This window comes from Amblyomma mixtum, chromosome 4 (assembly GCF_055824585.1).
Source record: "Amblyomma mixtum isolate Tamu chromosome 4, ASM5582458v1, whole genome shotgun sequence".
Lineage (NCBI taxonomy): Eukaryota > Metazoa > Arthropoda > Arachnida > Ixodida > Ixodidae > Amblyomma > Amblyomma mixtum.
The window spans coordinates 90,282,313-90,300,905 of NC_143015.1; the positions used below are offsets into that span (position 1 = coordinate 90,282,313).

At 50.7% G+C, this 18,593-nt stretch overlaps 1 protein-coding gene and 1 non-coding gene across 2 annotated transcripts in view; both read left to right on the forward strand.

The window, feature by feature from the left end:
* LOC149347382 (uncharacterized) overlaps positions 1 to 18,320 on the forward strand; it is a 114,165-nt gene extending 95,845 nt beyond the window's left edge. The window contains exons 3-6 of the mRNA XM_089585567.1: positions 5,571 to 5,760; positions 6,709 to 7,260; positions 15,908 to 16,237; positions 17,078 to 18,320. Coding sequence (XP_089441693.1) covers positions 5,571 to 5,760; positions 6,709 to 7,260; positions 15,908 to 16,237; positions 17,078 to 17,572 — 1,567 coding nt within the window. The 3' untranslated portion in view covers positions 17,573 to 18,320. The remainder of the gene's footprint in view (positions 1 to 5,570; positions 5,761 to 6,708; positions 7,261 to 15,907; positions 16,238 to 17,077) is intronic.
* LOC149347386 (U4 spliceosomal RNA) lies at positions 9,871 to 10,012 on the forward strand. The gene has a single exon (XR_016282614.1). It is a non-coding gene; the product is annotated as a U4 spliceosomal RNA (small nuclear RNA).
* Positions 18,321 to 18,593: the final 273 nt, after the last annotated feature.

The window sequence follows — 18,593 nt, forward strand, 5'->3', positions numbered from 1 at the left end:
CCAAAGCTGCCCTTGGGCAGTAAAAATGCATCATCATCATCTGGCTTATAGCCGGAGAACTGAAGTTTTGTTTCCGATATAGTTTTTTTTTTTTGCCCCTACAAAACGGCATTTTTTGAACATGCTCCGAAGATGCGGTACCATCGAAGTCGCTTGGTAGCCTCCGCATGCGCGGCACGCGCTCTAAGACACAGCAAATCTCAGGACTCCGTTTCGTCTGCGAGTGATTTAATCGACGTCTTGTGCAACAACGAGCCTGAAAATGTTGCAAGGTGCTGAAGATGATTCAGTTTTCACATCGGTGATGATGAAAACCAGCCTGAAACATTGGCGGCCGCGCTCCTATGCACAACGATAGGGTTTCCAGTTATTCTTTTGTCGCAAGATAGAAATTAGTTTTTTTTTGCAGAGAGTGGCCAATAGACAAACATTTTGCATATTTCAGAAAATTTTAACGTTTTTTTTTCTTTTAATATACAAGCGTGTTTTTGCAAGTTTTGTTGAATTTTTTCTAAAGTCTTGTTTTTAGCAAATAGATTTTTTTGTTGCAGCATGCAATTTGTTGTTTAGACGTATATTAATAGAAAGCACCTTTATTCAGCTCTGTTTCTAGGTACTGCAATCAATACTGAATTCAGTACTTTTTACAGAAAAAAATGTACTGAAAGCTTCAGAAAATGGTCATTTTCCCCATGGTAGGGAAAGAGTTAAGGAAACTGTTCTAGGAGTATTGAAAGAATAAAGACTGCATTCTAAACGCAAAGGAGTAAAAAATAAATAAAAGGGAGTGCACTAGAGAGCAGTTTACTTCCTCTTTGCTCTCATGTAGGCGTATTCGTGTTTAGAGTGCGGAAAAAATTCATGGCGTGCTCCATTAACTTTGAACGGACGCTTCTGGTAGAGATGGGCTGGTAGTACAAAACGGGCGCCATTTTTTAAAACTAGAATAAGCTCCCATATCTTCCAGTCGAGTGAACCAAATTAGATAATGCTAATCTTGCGTTGCGTTATCGGGAAGACTGTGAAGCCTGCAGGTTGGCCCAGTTCAAGGGTCAAATGGCGCGAATCTGAGTTGTGTCATCATAGGAAAGGAACACCTTGTGGCGAACTCGCTAACGCCGGAACTCTGTTTCCAAGGGTAGAAGATTAGAAACTGCGTGAAAAAAAAGCGAGGACAGGAGGTTAAGGAACGAACATGACACCACAGGCGTCTTTTTGAGCAGTTTTGTAAATTTCCTCGAAAACGAACCAACTAGCCACCAAGCACGTCCAACGAAGGGCTGAACTTTGGGCGAGTTGGTTGGTCATGGTAAGAATAGTCACAGCTCGAATGGAGAGACGAACACAAGAACAGTTCGTGTATTCGGTTCTTGTGTTCGTCTGTCCTTTCACGCTGTGAGTGAACTCTTTCCACTTCACCGTCCATTTTTTTTTAACACACCATACGTTCGTGAATAGGCTCACAAACGACAAGTGCGGATGATAGCTGGACTGATGCGCGCTCTGGAATGAATGTCATTGTCAATCAAAGAGGAGGGTGGACCCATTGTGTGAGCGCACACTTTGTCCTTCGCGCAAAATTTGTTGCTCTTGAAGAGAAACGCTCAAGAGGTTGTTGAATTTGAAAGCATATCCGCCCTGTAGTCGCCCAGCAAACCAAAAACCTCTCAGAGACGTCTAGCTATAGACGTCTCTGAGAGGTTTTTGGTTTGCTGGACGGCACACGGTGTTCACTGGCGAACGAACCTTCAAGGGTCTTCAGACTCACTTCAGCCGCTCAGCGCTTTTCTCGAAAGCGGCTCGCGTCTAACTGTGAAGACAGGTCAGGTAACAACCTGTCAGAGGTGTTGTGGGGTATGTGTGGTCGAACAAAAGCGTCGACGTGACCGTCCCCATCGTTGTCTTCCTCGGTAACGTCGCCCAAACACTGATCAGTCCTGCCACTAGTACAAGCCAAAAGAGACTTAAGAACAAACAAAAAGGGCGGAACTGTGTTTCTTTTTTTTTTCTTTTTGCCTTTCCACATTTTCATTCCTTTTTGTTCCCCGCTTCCACGTCTGCCGTACCCACCGTCGAGCCCAAATTGCTCTGACAGCAAAAAATACTGCCGTTCCCTCGCTACTTCTCTGTCCCGAAAGATTTCGAAGTTTCCAGTGTCTCTTGCGTCGGTTTTCCTAATTTCTGTTGTTCCAAGGTTTGTTTTTTTTTCACCTTTTCGGGACCGGCAATCTTGCCTACGCACATATCGCACGTCGCCAGTCGCTGACACCGCGGGAACTTCCAATAAAGGTCCTACGCGCTGTCATCCGCTGAGCCGGTGTAGTCTGACCCTCTTTTATTTGTCTCTCTCCCCCCCCCCACCCCCGGGAAGGGGGGGGGGGGGGCTATATTGCTCTGTCCTTGGTGGAACCAGTGGCCTTGGCGTCCTGACGGACGGGCTCTGTATGGCGTCCGACGACGCAACGCACGCACACTTGCGAGACAGATTTCCCCCTTCGCCTTACTGCGTTCCTTTTCAGCTTGACACCGCCAACGACATCTAGAAAAGAGCACCTGGGACAGGAGGAATATAACAAAGCCTACCCGACCTGTACACGCAATGACAGGCGCCCCCGGAAGAGTTCGGACGGACCCTTGCTTTACGTTCCCGAGCAGCCCTCTGCCTTGTTGACTTTCTCGCTTTGCGTTGAGCGACTTCTTTTGTTGTCCGGTTGCGTTTATTCGTTCACGCGTTCGTCTTGTCATCATCTAATGGTTGAATAGTTTGCTGAATGGAGGCACGTCGTGAATGTGCTGCCGCCAAGTCGTTTTTGTTCCTCGAAGGCTTTCTTCGGCTTGTGCTGAGAAATACTAAAGGAAGCTGTCTCTGTGACTTAACAACCTCCTCGTTACCGTAATCCCCTCTTATTCCCCAGTCGAAAAAACTGAGAGAATCGTGGCAAAAATGCGACAAACTTTTGTAGTTTTTTCGTATCAACAGATTTTTCTGCTGCTCTGTAGTATTTTTCTGCAGTAAATGTATTTTTTTCTGTCGTAATTTCCTATATAGTTCTGTAGAACTTCTCAATAGCAACTACACAAAATTCTGTTGTTACTACAAAATAATTTCTGTTGTTACTGCAAGCCCTTGGTAAAAAAAAAACATTACAGAAAATGTGTTATGACGACAGAAACTTTCCTTTCCTGTTTTTCGAACGGAACCCCAATGGTGAGTGTGGTGGTCATCGTGGAGGAGGAATACCTACAGGTCTTAAACGTCAAGTGAAATAGTTTCTCTCTCTCTCTCTGTGGCAGTTCCTAAAAGAGTTTCCAATAACTGCCATTTCTTACAATTTATAAAAAATTGCGAGAACACTTTGGCAACTAAAGTGCTGAGAGGCGAATGCCGAGGACACTATGCCGAGACGTCTTCCGTTGGATGTGACGTCACACCGTTTCCGTGGCTATATCTATACCCAAATTATACATTTTTCGGGGATCTTAAGGTTTAATTACGCTTAATTACACATTTTTTCATCTATATAATTTGACACAAATCCGACATTTTCCCGACCATTCTGTGATAATTTTCACTATCCCGTGACGACTTCCGGTGGATCTGACGTCACACCGTTTTCGTGGCTATATCGACGTCCGCGCTATTTCGATGCAATTTCAACATTTTTGATTATAATTAATGAACTAATTAATCTACAGTCATCAAACTTGAATTCTAGGCTCATTTTTCCTCCTCTATTTGATGCAAGCATTGCTTTTCTTCTAACATTTTGTAGTTCCCGAGTTAAACGCGTGTGGCACGCTTTGTTAACGGACGACAGTATGAGCCACTAAAAGCTTTCGCCTTAATAGTATCTGGCAGCCGTTCCTTTGTAGGAAGCTGTAGCGTTGCCAGGGCAGGACGAAAGTATTTCACGTTTGCTCCGCCCAGCTGCCGAGTGTGCACATGAAACGACGCAGCGAAAGAGCAACAGAGCACGCCACCTTCCGTCGCAGTGGTTGTCCTACCAAAAAGAAAGGATACCAGTAGACGCACGGGTACACGTCCGGTTTCAAGCTATGAATTTCGTGGTTCAATTCACCCCTCGCACGCAGCTTTTTCGTACCCAGAAATTTTGGACAAGCGCATTTTCTCAGTGATAAGTTGTTAATTAACGAATTTTTTTCGCATATCGTAAGATTTAGCCACAACAATCGATATATCCACAGACCCCCTCCTCGACACGCTTGTAGCTACCTTCTATTCATTGCCAAAACGCACCCAATTGGTTCTGAATATCAGTCTTGACTACACTATAAACACAAACGAGTCTATATGGAAGTGGAAAGGAAGTAAGTTTTCCTTTTATAAAAATGTGTGCGCTAGAGGACAGTTTACCTTTTTTCTCCTGTGTGTTTAGAGTGTATACTAGGTCCGAGCGCAGGACACTCTAAAACATTTTGCTATGCGTCGGAAGTTTAAACCAGCCCATCAATACTTTCCCACCAGTATCTTACAATATTCCACAGTTGCCTCGCAATTAGAAGTGATCTCCAAGAAGGCTTTTTTTTTTATCATCACTGTCTGTATACTACAGCGGACAGTTATCAATATGTTATGAGTAGATGTTATGAGTAGCCGCCTTGAATGTTACGGTTTAATTTTTTTTCTTAGGCCCATACATATATAGCTTCCTTCTCTCGCAACATGGCACTGATGTGTTGGACTGCAAACTAAGTAGTGGCCACAAGACAGGTAGCAAGGCACGCCCGATGAAAGCAGTCAGTTCTCTCATCCCCCGGAGTCCGAGGTTAGCTGGGAAGGGCGGCTGCGCTTTTATGAAATGCGCGGTTCGACAAGTGGGTAAATCTAGAGCTAATGTTCGTTGTTTACGTTGAGGGTCAGACCTCATGGATATCGTTACGGTCGGGTTTCGATGGAGGAGAAATACAAAAGACGCCAATGCGCTGCGCGCTGTGAGCGCACAATAAAGAACCTCAGGTGGTCCAAATTGAACCGGACCCCTCCACTACGGCACATCTCAAAGCCCATGTGTAGATTTAAGACGTCAAAAACCCCACATATGCCGTGCCTCGCCATACCATACCAACCATGTGCTTGGCCTCTCCTGCATGTTGATGTCCGATTAGCCCTGCCCTGCGGCCACTCAGTTTCTGGAAATTTCTTAATCTTATCTGGCAGCTTGGTGGCTCAGTGGTTATGGTGCTCGGCTGCTGACCCGAAAGACGCGGGTTCGATCCCGGCCGCGGCGGTTGAATTTCTTTGGAGGAGAAATTCTATAGGCCCGTGTACTGTGCGATGTCAGTGCACGTTAAAGAACCCCAGGTGGTCGAAATTTCCGGAGCCCTCCACTACGGCGTCTCTCATATCTTTAGTCGCTTTGGGACGTTAAACCCCATAAACCAACCAAACCTTATCTGGAAGCTTGATATTTTCACCGATAATATTCTTCATTGGCCCGGATCTGTGGTACGTAAATGGCCTCAATACCGACGTCTGGGAGAAAAATAATCTCGAGCGTGGCTTTCCTGCCTCAGGAGGCGTTGTATCCATCGTGCGTCCTCCTCCGCAGGCACCGAGGCGGCACGTACAGCTCCGGCCTGAGCAGTCGTCGCGCCGTGGACCGCCGCTTCCTGTCCGTGTACATGGCGCTGGTGTTCCTGCTGCTCTTCGGCTGCCTCTTCCTCACGCAGCTGGTCTCCGACGCGCCCAACCGGGTCCTGGACCCGCTGGAGCCGGGCATCCTTGACAGCCTCTTCCAGGTATACGCTGCAACGCAGAGTGTTGGACCACAGAGTGTGTCGCAGTAAGAACGCAGTCATGAGAGAGGCGGCTCACCCCAAGTCGGAACATTAGAGGCAGGTGAAACACGCACAGGTAATCGACCCAATACTGCAAAAGGATGGCTTCATTCTGGGCCTTTGTAGTTTTCGTCAATACGTTTCCAATACTAGGCCAATTACCTGTGCTGCTCGGGGACCTGTACATGGCGCCTCGTGCAATCGATGACGGCGAATGCTCGTCCCTCTTTAAGCGGTCCTCTGCTGGGTTGGCCCTCGGAGGACACAGCCACCTCAGCCCTCAATTTGAACGCAGGTCAGTCACGTAAACCTACTCCCGAACCTCCAATCCAGCCAACCATGGCCATAGCTAAATTCACTCTAACAATATAGCTCGCACAAAGCTGAGTGCTGGTGAAGCTACGGCGGAATAATTTTTTCAAACCTCCGATTCCATGGATTAGAACGTGGAAGTATCTTCTGTCTCACCATCACGACTGGCATCCCCTGCTGGCAACAGCACGTGGGCAGAGAAGGACGTCACAAAAGGGAATCACTACAGAACCAGTCACCAGATAACCATTAAGTGTTCTGTAATACAGTTGAGCCTCGTTAAAAATAAGTTGAAGGTGCTCGGGGATTACTTCGTTACAACCATAGCTTCGTTATAGCCCGTGTTATATCCATTGTTTCGTTATAAACTGTTTCATTATAACGAGGCTCGACTGTATCAAGTTACGGATGGCGAAAGGTGCAGATTTTAAACTTCGTTATGTAAAATTTTCATTCCTTTTCTGTTGTTTGTATTGCAGAAGAAGGCATACACATATATCGCCATTGTGTCACGCTTTGCCTCAATACAAAACGTTTACGAGCTAGCCAGGCCAGTAGATAAAATTTCTCCGCAACCCTGTGTGCTCGTCTTCGCAGTCTGGCGACGAGGGCCACCGCGACGGCGGCCTGTACCCTGGCGGCACCGAGGGCTCCGACCTTCCGGCCGACGCCAACATGAGCACGCTCGTTGAACTGGCCGAGGCCAGGGGCGACCGCTGGCAGCGGGTTCGGCGCACCAACGACCGCTTCTACGTCTTCTCGGCCTACCTGGACGCCCGGCGGGTGCGCATGATCCGCGTGATCGCCGCGGCTCGCACCCGCCTGACGGACCGCGTGGTGTGCCGCATCTTCTGGCGCACCATGAGCGACGACGAGTCCTTCCAGTCGGCCACCGTGCTCGCCTCCAACAAGCTGATCCGCGAGAACTGGAACCTGCGCTACTCGGCCTTCTTCCTGCTCTGCCCGCTGCCCGCGGGGATGACCGGGGAGACGCCCCTGTGGGTGTCCGTGCAGCGGCTCAACGACCGGAGCATGCCGCGCAACCTGCTGGCCGTCCACCGCCGGGATGATGATTCGGCCCTGGACAGGCTGCCCGAGGAACGGGAGCTGGCCGTCTGCGTTAAGCCCATCCACTACGAGTACAATAAGGTAGGGTATACGGCTTTACAGCACGCTCTGTTCTGGGCTGTGGCCTTCCTTGTTCAAAAGCGAGAAAGTGGAATCTGTGAGTTTGATTGGATTGGAAAACATTTATTGCCAGCACTGAGCCCTAGTGGAAATTATACTAGGTGGCTTCGAGCCCATGGCTCTTGGCGACCTTGTGAGCCCACTCAGTGGCCCGGACTTGCGTCAACGGGTCTGAGCTGGCCAGTATAGCCTCCAACCGCTCTAGAGAAGGGACTGGTAGTAGGTCCGCTGGTGGCGGCGCCTTTTTGCAGCTCCATAAAATGTGCTCATATCCGGCTAACTCGCCGCATTGCTAACAAGTCGGATTGTATTGGGCTGGATACATGTGCGCTAGTCTCGACGGGCTAAAGAAGGCTAGCGTCTGGAGCAGACTCCACGTTATCCCCTGGCTTTTGTCGAGCTTTTTTGTCTGGTGGCGGATAGATCCTCCTTTCCAGTTTAAACTGTTTGGTGTATTCGTGAAATGATCTCGTGAAATCTGGGGGCTCAACTCGACTCACTGCTCTGCTGACATAACCTCGAGCTAGTTTATTTCCTTGAAGCACGTGCAGTTGGAGTCAAAACTATCTGACCCCACCACCCCTTCTTCCCCGGTCTCGACACCTGTAGTGCATCGTCAGGTGACGCCTGCATGCGGAGTGCAGGGTTCGGAACTTGGAGTGCATGGGGGAGTTGGTTGTCAAAGACGCCTGACCCCGACTCTACATGAACCGCAGCGGTAGTCTGATCGTTTGAGCATCCTCCTCGTGTGCGAGAGGTACGGGGATCGATCCGCAGTGCCACCCGGTACCAACCAGTTTCCAATGGGTACGGGCACAAGCTTTCCCTGATCTGATGATCGGCTTCTATGGGGTGACGAAGTGCTTGAAGAAAGGGTATTTGCCCCCAGCTTGAGTACACCAAAATACACTCTGCCATGGCGCTCTTTGGCCTCACCAGCTCTCAAAATTAAAAAAAAAAATCAAGTGCGTACATTTGTACGTTTGAATACGGAAAGGGGTTTCAGACTAAAGTATTGTCTTCTAATAGAAAGGATATCAACTAAAGATCGTCGTTAGCTGCAAAAAAATGTTGTAAAAGTGAATATATAATACAAGGTAATCAAAACACACTTGGCCAGAAAGACATATTAGAACATAAAGGACCCGCCGCGGTGGCCGGGGTACCCGGGTTCGAACCCGACCGCGGTGGCCGCATTTCGATGGCGCTCGTGTGCTGTGCGATGTCAGTGCACGTTAAAGATCCCCCCCCGGTGGTCGAAATTATGCTGGAGACCTCAGTGGAGTGTCGGGGATAGCGGAGGCCGAAGAGATTGCCGTCGCGCTGGCGGTAGCCGAAGGCTATAGAAGAGGCCGCTCCCTGAACATTCTAACGGACTCGAAAGAAACATGCAAGAGTTATACGAAGGGCAACATTAGCGGCATCGCCCTTAGGATCATCGGCGAGGCGGCAGCTTCCGCTGGAAAAACGCCTATACAGCATATCATCTGGGTGCCAGCTCACGCAGGCGTAGCAGGAAACGAAAGGGCGGACAGCCTGGCTCGAGGGCTCACTTACCGAGCAGGCTTATCGGACGCCCCGGAGTTACGGCTACTCGCGTGCGAGGGAGGCTACGCAGAGACCCTACAACTTTATAGGGGAACTAGATTGAGGTATCCACCACCACACAGAGCACTGACTAGGGAAGAGGCTGTAGGATGGCGTAGGCTACAGACGAACACTTTTCCTAACCTGTACATATACAGCAAAATGTCACCAACGCAATTCAGATCAGACTGTCCCTGGTGCGGCGGTACACCTACACTCTATCACATTACCTGGGAGTGCGAAAGAAACATAGCATTCCACAATTATCAAACACCGAGTGAGGAGCAATGGGAGAGCTGTCTCTCCAGCAGCGAGCTCGAGGTCCAGAGGGCCTTGGTACAGCACGCTGTTGAAGCGGCACGACTCAGTGGAGCCCTGGACTGAGGGCCCACCCTTGCTCGAAGACTCAAGTCGCCAGCGCCCAAGCAGGACGACCAAGAAGTCTTCATCTCCGCGAATCTCTTGAAAGAGCAATAAAAGTTTTCTCTCTCTCTCCACTACGTCAACTCTTTCTCTCTTTCTTCTTTCACTCACACCTTCCTTCCTTCCTTTACGGCGCGGTTCGGGTGTCCATCGAGATATGTGAGAGAGATAAGCGCGGCATTTCCTTTCCTCAAAAACCAATTCATCAGTTTTTGCACGCGGCTCCCGAATATCAGCTCGGGAAAGGAGGACACCCCCAAAACCAATATCCATTTTCATTTTCAAAGGAGGAGAGAGGAGGGCAGCGATGACGCATGCCGACGCCTGTTGGGGGAGTGTTCGAATGTTGCGTGAACAACAGAGGAACACTCTTCCCAGAAGAGCAGTTTCGTCGATTCGACTAAACAGCTGCTGCCGCGTACACATTGCAAATCTTTCGTGAAATGCGTATTGTGAATTAGCAAGTAGTCTTGCATTTTTCCTTGCTTAAGTAGCAGCAGGAACCCGCCCAGGAAGGTGGCATGGCGAGGACGGCCTTCCAGCACTGCCCAGTGCAATGTCAGCTTTGCGCAGAGGCAGTGTCGCATCCCATGAAGTCTCGACTGAGGAGCGACTATTGCTAGTTGAAAACTTATCCCAATGCCCCGCCTCGACGACGTGCAATACCGTCGGCAGAGGCAATTTTTGGCTGGCCCTCCGGGGCTTCGTAACCCAAATCAAAAGAAAGATTGAATACATTCCTGTTTTGCATTTGACGTAACTACGCAAATCGACCAGTGATAGAGAGAAAAAACTTAGTTGTAAAAGGAATTCGGGGCACGCCCCAGGGTCCCCGCACGACCCCACTGCACTCAAGTGTTTATGTTCCTAACGTCCATAACACTGGCAGCCCGGCCGGTGGCGATGGTCTGCACTGCCGGGTCCTCCGAGCGCAGCCGGGTCTCCCAGGTCTTGAGGTTTTCTAGGTCCCGCGGGGGAGGGTCCGCCGGGCAGAGTGAAAGGATGTGGAGGGAAGAGGCGAAGGGTTCTGGGCATAGGGCGCATGCCGGATTGGGAAGGAGGGATGATAGTGTGCTAGGGTAAGGGGAGAGAGTGTGTCTGTAGTCTGCGCCAGAGTGTTGCTTGTTTGTTATATAGGGAGGAGTGGGGCGGGGGGTAGAGCTGGCGTGAGGCTCTGTAGGCCTGTGTCAGCTCGCTGAATGAGTGCATGCGCTCCTTCGTGAATCCCCGATCCGAGGCCACCTGAGCCCGGTTTAAAGAACCTCGGGCTAAAAGGTTGGCGGCCTCGTTTCTGGGATTCCCGGAGTGCGCAGGCACCCATATCAGATCCACTTGGCGGGGTGGGGGTGCATCGGGCGAGTCCAGTATGCCAAAAGCAGGGACATGGAGTCGGCCTCGAACAAAATTTAGAATAGCAGTTTTGGAGTCACTTAAAATGTACCGGGCTTCCGTGCGGGTGATAGCAAGTGCAATGGCGGCTTCCTCTGCAGCCTCTGGGGAGGTGTCTGGAGGGAGAGGTAGTGTGAGTAGGGTGGATAAAGAGGAGTCCACTACAGCTGCTGTCGCTTCATCACCCGTGCAGGCAGCGTCCACCAATACGGCGTCCGGCTCAGAGCCGTACTATCGATGGAGTGCCTTCGCACGGGCTCTGCGGCGCTGCTCATGGTGGGACGGGTGCATATTCCTCGGGAGCGGCCTGATGAGGAGCTCCCGGTGAAGGGGTCGTTGGCTGGTATTCTGATTCCGAGGGAGTCCAGGATATACCGACCTGTGGAGGTTTGTGTGAGCCTGATGTATTGGACCTGTCGGTGGGCCTCCACCAGTTCCCCGATCGTGTTGTGGAGACCCAGGCCTAGTAATCTTTCTGTTGGTGTGTTCAGGGGAAGATGAAGTGCTACTTTGAATGCCTTGCGAATCAAAGCAATCAAAGCGTTTATTTCATGTTTGGATAGTTGTAAGTATGGGGTAGTGTACAGCACACGGCTGAGGACAAAGGCATGAATGAGGCGACATAGGTCGCGCTCCTTCATGCCTCTATGACGTCCCGAAACCCTGCGGATGAGGTGCGATATCGCGCCTACAACCTGCTTGAGTTTCATGAGGGTAGTGGCGTTTTTGCATCGTTCTGGATGTGCAGACCCAATACACGGAGGGTGCCAACCTCAGGTACTGGGTCACCATTCAGTTCAATGGCAATGGGGGAGCGGGGACAGCGGTGTTTCTTAGGACGGACGAGGAGCAGTTCGGACTTTTCTGGGGAGCAAGACAGTCCGATGGTCCTTGCGTAATTTTGGGTGGGGGTGGCTGCTTTCTGTAAGGTGCTCTCTATGTCGCCGTCACTGCCGTGAGTGGTCCACATGGTGATATCGTCGGCATAAAGAGTGTGCTTCAGGTGGGGAATAGTTGCCAATTTTCGGGCGAGGGGGATGAGGGTAATGTTAAAGAGAAAGGGGGAAAGGACGGACCCTTGAGGAGTGCCGATACTCTGAAGCGTTTAGGAGGGGGAAGTCAAAGGGCCGAAGTGTATCTCAGCTGTGCGGTCAGTGAGGAATGCTTGAATGTAGGCATGCGTGCGCACACCCACATTCAATGGGGACAGGGCAGTCATGATCGCCTGATGTTAAATGCGAACAAAAGCTTTGGAAAGATCCAAAGCTAAGGCTGCCTTGGTGTGACCTGGAAGAAGCGGGTCAAAAAGGTCGTGTGTGAGTTGCAGCATGGCGTCCTGTGCGGATAGATGGGGGCGGAATCCCACCATGCTATGCGGGTAAATATTGTTGTCCGCCATGTGACTTGTGAGTCTCGCTAACACAACATGCTCGAGGAGCTTCCCGAGGCATGAGGTTAGCGAAATCGGGCGAAGGTTTTGAATGGTAAGTGGTTTGTTGGGTTTGGGTATGAATATTACCTTCGCGTCCAGTGGTCATTTCCTCCGTCTGTCTATCATGAGAGGCTGCTTGGGAAGAACACCACTGCACAAGAAGTGGTAGGAAGGCTCCCAGGGAGCTATGAATGTAGAGGATGACCATTTCTGCAGAGATAGACATTAACCAAAGCCTCCTAGTCCATACTCCGTCTCACAAAATGTTGACAGCACTACGAAAGGTAGAGCTCTCTCGTCCAACCAGGATGGCGCGCACTACATTAGTGTGTTCCTACGCGCCTGTCGACCCGCAAAGACGGATAGGTGGCTCCATCCATGTCAAAGAAGGCGTACTAATAGTTAGCTTCTATCTCTAGCAAATGGCACTTAATATCTTTTTATTCTTTCATCTGTTCGTTTTTGGATAGGCGGACGTCCTTTCCAAAACTCTGGCCCCACTTTTTTTCTTTTTTTTTCGCCACTTGTTAGTATCAGTTCCTCTGTTGTTACGTCGCAGTTATTTCCATATTCCTGTCATGTGTATATAAATTTATTTATTCCAGCGTGGTCACTACACTATTAAGCTGGGTCGAATGTAGGCCGGGGCAGCCGAATGTCAATGGTGGCGAAATGACCTGCGCTGCGCGAAAGTCAACGCACAAGCGGTGAAAATTAATCCGGAGTCCTCCACTACGGCGTCTGCCATATCTCATGAAATACGATGTAGTTCTCATTTTCGTTACTCTCACTGCGACAGTACTTGATTGTCCCGACTTCTGCGTGCACGTTAGCACGTTAAAGCGGCTCATCTCATCGTCCTCATCCCAACTCCATTTAGCATTGCTGGTTGTGTCGTCCTCCAGGTTGACAACAACACCAGTTCCTTGGTCAACAATATCGTCGATGATGTGGTCCAGTTTCCTCATCACATCTTCCTCACTGATAACATATGCTGCACGTAATTCTTCCAATTCTCAGCAGGCCAAACCAGAGGCTCCACGACTTGGAGCTTCTTGTTTTGACTGGCCACGAAACTCTTGACATCGCTCCAAACAAGCTTTACCGGGTTCGATTGGCAGTGGTAGGGTGGCAGGCGCACAACGATATGACCAGCAGCTTCGGAGATGCAGTCTACACGGTATCGGTCCCCATACCGGTGTTCACGTTGACAATCTTCATGAGCTCGGCCTTCCCCATGTCGCTGCTCCACGCGACTCCTTTTCCGAACAGCCAAGTCTGTATGGCCTTTTTTGAGGCTACTCATCCACCGCAATTTATCCTGCTTCACAGAATGATATGGTGCGTTGAATATCACTGTAACGCTGCCGGCTTCATCAGGGACAACATGCCCGCCTTCAACGTCTGCTTTGTCCACTGGCAAAGCGTTCGCTCGCACAGCTGAGTTTTGCCGTCCTCTTGATGAGCGCATTCATACTTGAACTGCCCCCGCTCTCGACGCGAAGCACTTAAAGAAGCCAACTGCGATCGCCTGCTTGAGAAAACAGCGCACTGTCGGTGTAGGGCACACAGGCGACACAACCAACTCAGCTGACGCCATGTTGGAAAATGGCGACGCATCACTGCCTCGCAGCAGGCCTCCGCAGAGCTGTGTCCGCACGGGCTTTGTATGTTAATTTCCCCAGTGATTGAAGCACACTCTACCTTCTAAATCTACCAGTCCAAGCTATGTTTTCAGTTGCTGTGCTTATTCTTTGATTAATAGTCCTACATGCTCAAATATTCGAGGGTCTATTTTTTGTGTTCCTGCAGCCCTGATTGGACGAGAAAACTCTGCCTTCCGTAGTGCTGCAAACATCTTGTGAGACGAAGTATAGGCTATGTGGCTTTGCATTAACCCATTATCGCTATCCGAACAACTGCCATCCGTGAATACTGCATCTTAACACTGGAAAAGAAAAAAAAACTTTATTATGAAAGGAAGTCGGGACACGCCCCTGGGTCCCCGCACGACCGCACTGCACTCAAGTGCATGTTCCTGAGGTCCATAACACTGGCAACCCGGTCGGTGGCAGTGGTCTGCTCACGCAGCGAGCTGACGCAGGCCTACAGAGCCTCGCTTCAGCTCTACCCTCCGCCAAACCCCGCCCTAGACGCAACACTCTGGCGCAGACTATAAACACTGGAACCGAAGTGAAAACCTAACTAACACCGCACTTAATTCCCATTTGGCATAACTGCGCAAATCGACCATCATTTTTTTTTTACCGCGATAGCGTTAAGAGCCTCCAGAGAAGCACCCTAGACGTGGCCTTGTGACTTCATGGCAACCTGCTTTGCAATCTGGGTCCCGCAAGTCGCTCCGGTGGCAACACCTGCCATCGCAGGGCAATGGCGCATCGCTTAATCGCTGCACAATGCACAGCAGAGAATAACCAGTTCCTCATATATGGGCCTTACCCCATTAATGATATCGCGTCATACCCTTAGTACTGAGCTTAAGTGTCCTCTCCAGTTTTACTGCGGACGCATTGCTTGTCCGTACTCGCAGATGGTACAGAAAATCCCAGCGATGGCAAGAAAAAGTGACGTCATCAGGTGGCCTTGTGACGCACGCAGCAAGCCGAGCGCCGCCATTTGAGACAATCCTATACATCGCACCCAAGTTGTGACGCAACCCTTTATAGTACAGCGTTCCGGATGGTGTTATAAGATTTCTCGTTGCATATAGCTTACATGTGCAGTAATCAAGATGGCGGCTAACGTGCTACAGGGATTCGAACCGACAACATATGTACCTTGAATTGTATGCCTTCCCAGACTTTCGTATCAATTTTGTGATGCACGTCGTTCATCCTACAGCGTTCCGGGTGGTGTCATGTTTAGAAAAAAAAAATTATTTACATATGTACACATGCCAAGGTTACCAGATACATTCGCATTTACAAGAATACATGGCACTAAGCATGTAAGGCGAGACAATTAAAGAGGTACCATAAACATCTTTAAGTAACTAACATGAACTGCTCGTGGGGTGGTGGTGGTGGTGAAAACTTTTATTTGATGAAAGTGTTTGGGAGCCACAGAGTGGCCCCGCTACATAGTCGGCGTCCCTAGTCCGGGACGCCGCATGACGATGCCCCGTCTCTCGCCCGTTTCACCAGAGCCATTTGGGACTCAAGCGAGGAGCAGTTGAGGAGGGCAGTCTCCCATGCCTCTCTGGAAGGGGTAGGGGAAGGGGAGAGGTGGGGATTTTGAGTACATGCCCACACCAGGTGGAAGATATCACAGGTCTCCCCACAGTGCGGGCATCGCCCATCCGTGTTGGGATCGTAATGTTTTATGATTGCAGGACAGAGCAGAGTACCTTCCTGCAGGCGCCTTAAAGTTCGCTCCTCCGTCGTACTCAGTCCCTTTGCTGGGGCCGGGAAACGGCTATGGTTGTCGCTATAATGCGTTATTATTTCCCTGAATCGCAGCAGGGGTTGGTTAGTCTCCGAGCCAGAAGAGCTGGGATGAGGAGGATAGCATACCTATTGACAGAAGAGTGAAAAGGCAATAATTTGACCCTGAAACACTGAAAAGGAGACCTTAGCGCCAGTTTAGCCTAAAAACCAGAACAAGACGACCATTGTTTAAAAATATGAATGGGCATACGCGCGCAGGGATAGTAATGCTTTCACATTCCCACAATTAGTGTCGGCCTAATTTTTTCGATGCCACTCACTTGACCCCCTACGTAGGCGAGTAAACATCTCGTGGTCGCGTGCCTTGCAGGTGCTTCAGTTCGCCGAGTTCATCGAGCTGAACGTGGCGTTGGGCGCGTCGCACTTCGTCTTCTACAACCACACGGTGGGTCCCGACGTGGGCTGCCTGCTGGAGCGGTACGCCAGCGAGAATCTGGTGACGCTGCTGCCCTGGGAGCTCCCCATCGCCTCGCAGCGGGAGATCCGCACCGAGGCCCTGTTCGCGGCGCTCAACGACTGCCTGTACCGCGTCATGTACCGCTTCCGGTGGGTGGCCATGATCGACCTGGACGAGTTCATCGTGCCCGCCGGCAACATCACCATACCCACCATGCTCAAGAGGCTCCAGGAGCGGAACAAGGTGCGTGTGTGCGCCGCAGTCACCCATCTCGAGAAGGCATGCACGCTTGTTCGTGATTCACCTAGCAGCATAGCTAGTGGCTTCGGGACCAATCAATACAGTGGAGAAAGAGAGAGAAAAAACTTTATTATAAAAGAAATTCAGGGCACGCCCTTGGACTACACTGCATTCGCAATTATTACTGAGTTGATTTGTCCAGAAATCGCACTGAAATGAGAACACCCAAAACTGAATCACCTCTTGCAATTACTCTCCTGTTCTCTTCGAAACGCTTACTCGAGAAGCCTCACTTGGACCCCCTAGCATCAGCGCAGTCAGATTGCGTCTAGCTACAGTTGTGACTTCATTGTGCCGAATTTTTAAGTAAGCATTTTGAAAGTGATGCCCACAACCTGTGTTGTCGTAGCCAGTACCGCTAGGCTGTTGCATTCAGGCGTCAATTGTTCTGTATTAGTGCAGGCTGCCCTCGAACACCTTTTGCCGCTGATGCCTCCTCCTTATCTTAACGTTTAGTTTGGTTTATTACGGTTTAACGTCCCAAAGCGACTCAGGCTATGAGGGACGCCGTAGTGGAGGGCTCCGAGAAATTTCGACCACCTGGGGTTCTTTTACGTGCACTGACATCGCACAGAATTTAGAACATCGCCTCTAGAATTTAGCCTCCACTGAAATTCGGCCGCCGCGGCCGGGATCGAACCCGCGTCTTTCGGGTCAGCAGCCGAGCGCCGTAACCACTGAGCCACCACGGCGGGGCTTAACGCTTTTATCTGGTATGTTCGGAAAGTGCACTGCCGTATCGCTTACAGAGGGCCCTCAGTAATCTCGCCGTTCTGTGCGCAGAGTGGCCGCGCTGGGGCCTACTCCTTCCGCAACGCCTTCTTCTACCTGCAATGGCCCGATGACCCCGTGGCCGCCAAGGACAAGCTGCCGCTGGTGACTCTGCGCAAGACGATGCGCAAGCTACACCTGCACGCGCACCGGCAGCGCTCCAAGTGCATCCTGGAGCCTGAGAGCGTCGTCGAGGTGGGCAACCACTTCGTCTGGGAGTTCCTGGCCGGCAAGACGACCGTCAACGTGGCGTCCAGCGTCGCCTTCCTCCACCACTACCGCGTGTGCGAGTTCGGCGGCAACGACTGCGTCAACGCCACCTCGGTGCGCGACACCAAGGTCTACTACTGGAAGCCCCGCCTGCTGGAGGCTGTAGGGCGGCGAATGAAGATGCTGCGGCGCAGAGACCTCGCCTGTCCTGGACAGCCGCCCAGGATCAGGCCGGGAAGCGGCAACAGGACCTCGCACACAGCGGCCCCGGTGGTGGCGCCCTCTGCGTCGTCGTGACCTATCCCTCCGTCATGACGTGCGAGGAAGGAGCACGAGTTTTGAGACTGCGACGTCGTTGCAGCTTGTCCCCCGCAGGCGCCTCAAAGCCCAAAGCGCAGAACCGGATGTCTCTGTAGGCTGTGCCGAGACGTACCAGGCGATCATCTTTAAAATCCGGTTTGCTACAAGACCACATTATGTAATATGCGCTTAAACTCCGTTCCAGGAAAATTTGGAACGAAGTCTGACAAGTCTGGGAATGTTCACGGAACCCGGAGAGCATGCTGAAGAAGGAAATATGCTTGCGAACGTCGCGATCAGCGTCGTCTGCGTCCGTGGAGCCGCAGCAGCGATTGTGCTTGGTCGAAAAGAGCGCTCTGTGTGCAAGATGGGTGCTGCGTAGCGACGTTAGCATCGCCATGACTGACTCCAGAAGGAACGTAGTACTGCCTCAGAATGTCGAACGGTGTCCATAGCCACAGAAGATGCGGACGTCCTTCTACAGTTGCTCCAAAGCTGCGTGTCTACGGCGCAGCCAATGAGCGTTTACTCCAGTTTTCCTCGATACAGACGATCCGTGGGACTGGTGGGCGAAGAAAACGTGGTGACGGGTGACCGGGGATCACTTCTTCTGCCACGTCCCGTGCGCGTTGCCAGCGTGAAAACCCAAAGGCCACGTAATTTTTCTTCGTTGTCACTAAGCATTCAGTACGTACACTCTAAACTGTTTTACACCCTTAAAGGTGTAAAAAAAGATGCCCCAGAATGTCCCATGGCTAACACCCTTTAAGGTGTTCATAAATCGTGGTGCCCATGAGCCCCCTATTACCATAATGGTTTTCAAGAATACCCTTAAGGCATTGGTGAACATTCTCAAAGGGTGTTAGTCCTAGGGACAAAAGGATTACACCTTGAAGGGTGTAAAAAGTTTTAGAGTGTAGTACACCCTTGCTGTAGCATTTTTCACCGTGGCTACAAAGACGCAGCGAGAAGATGCACACGTAATATACAGGGACAGGCAACTCACGATGAACGCTGC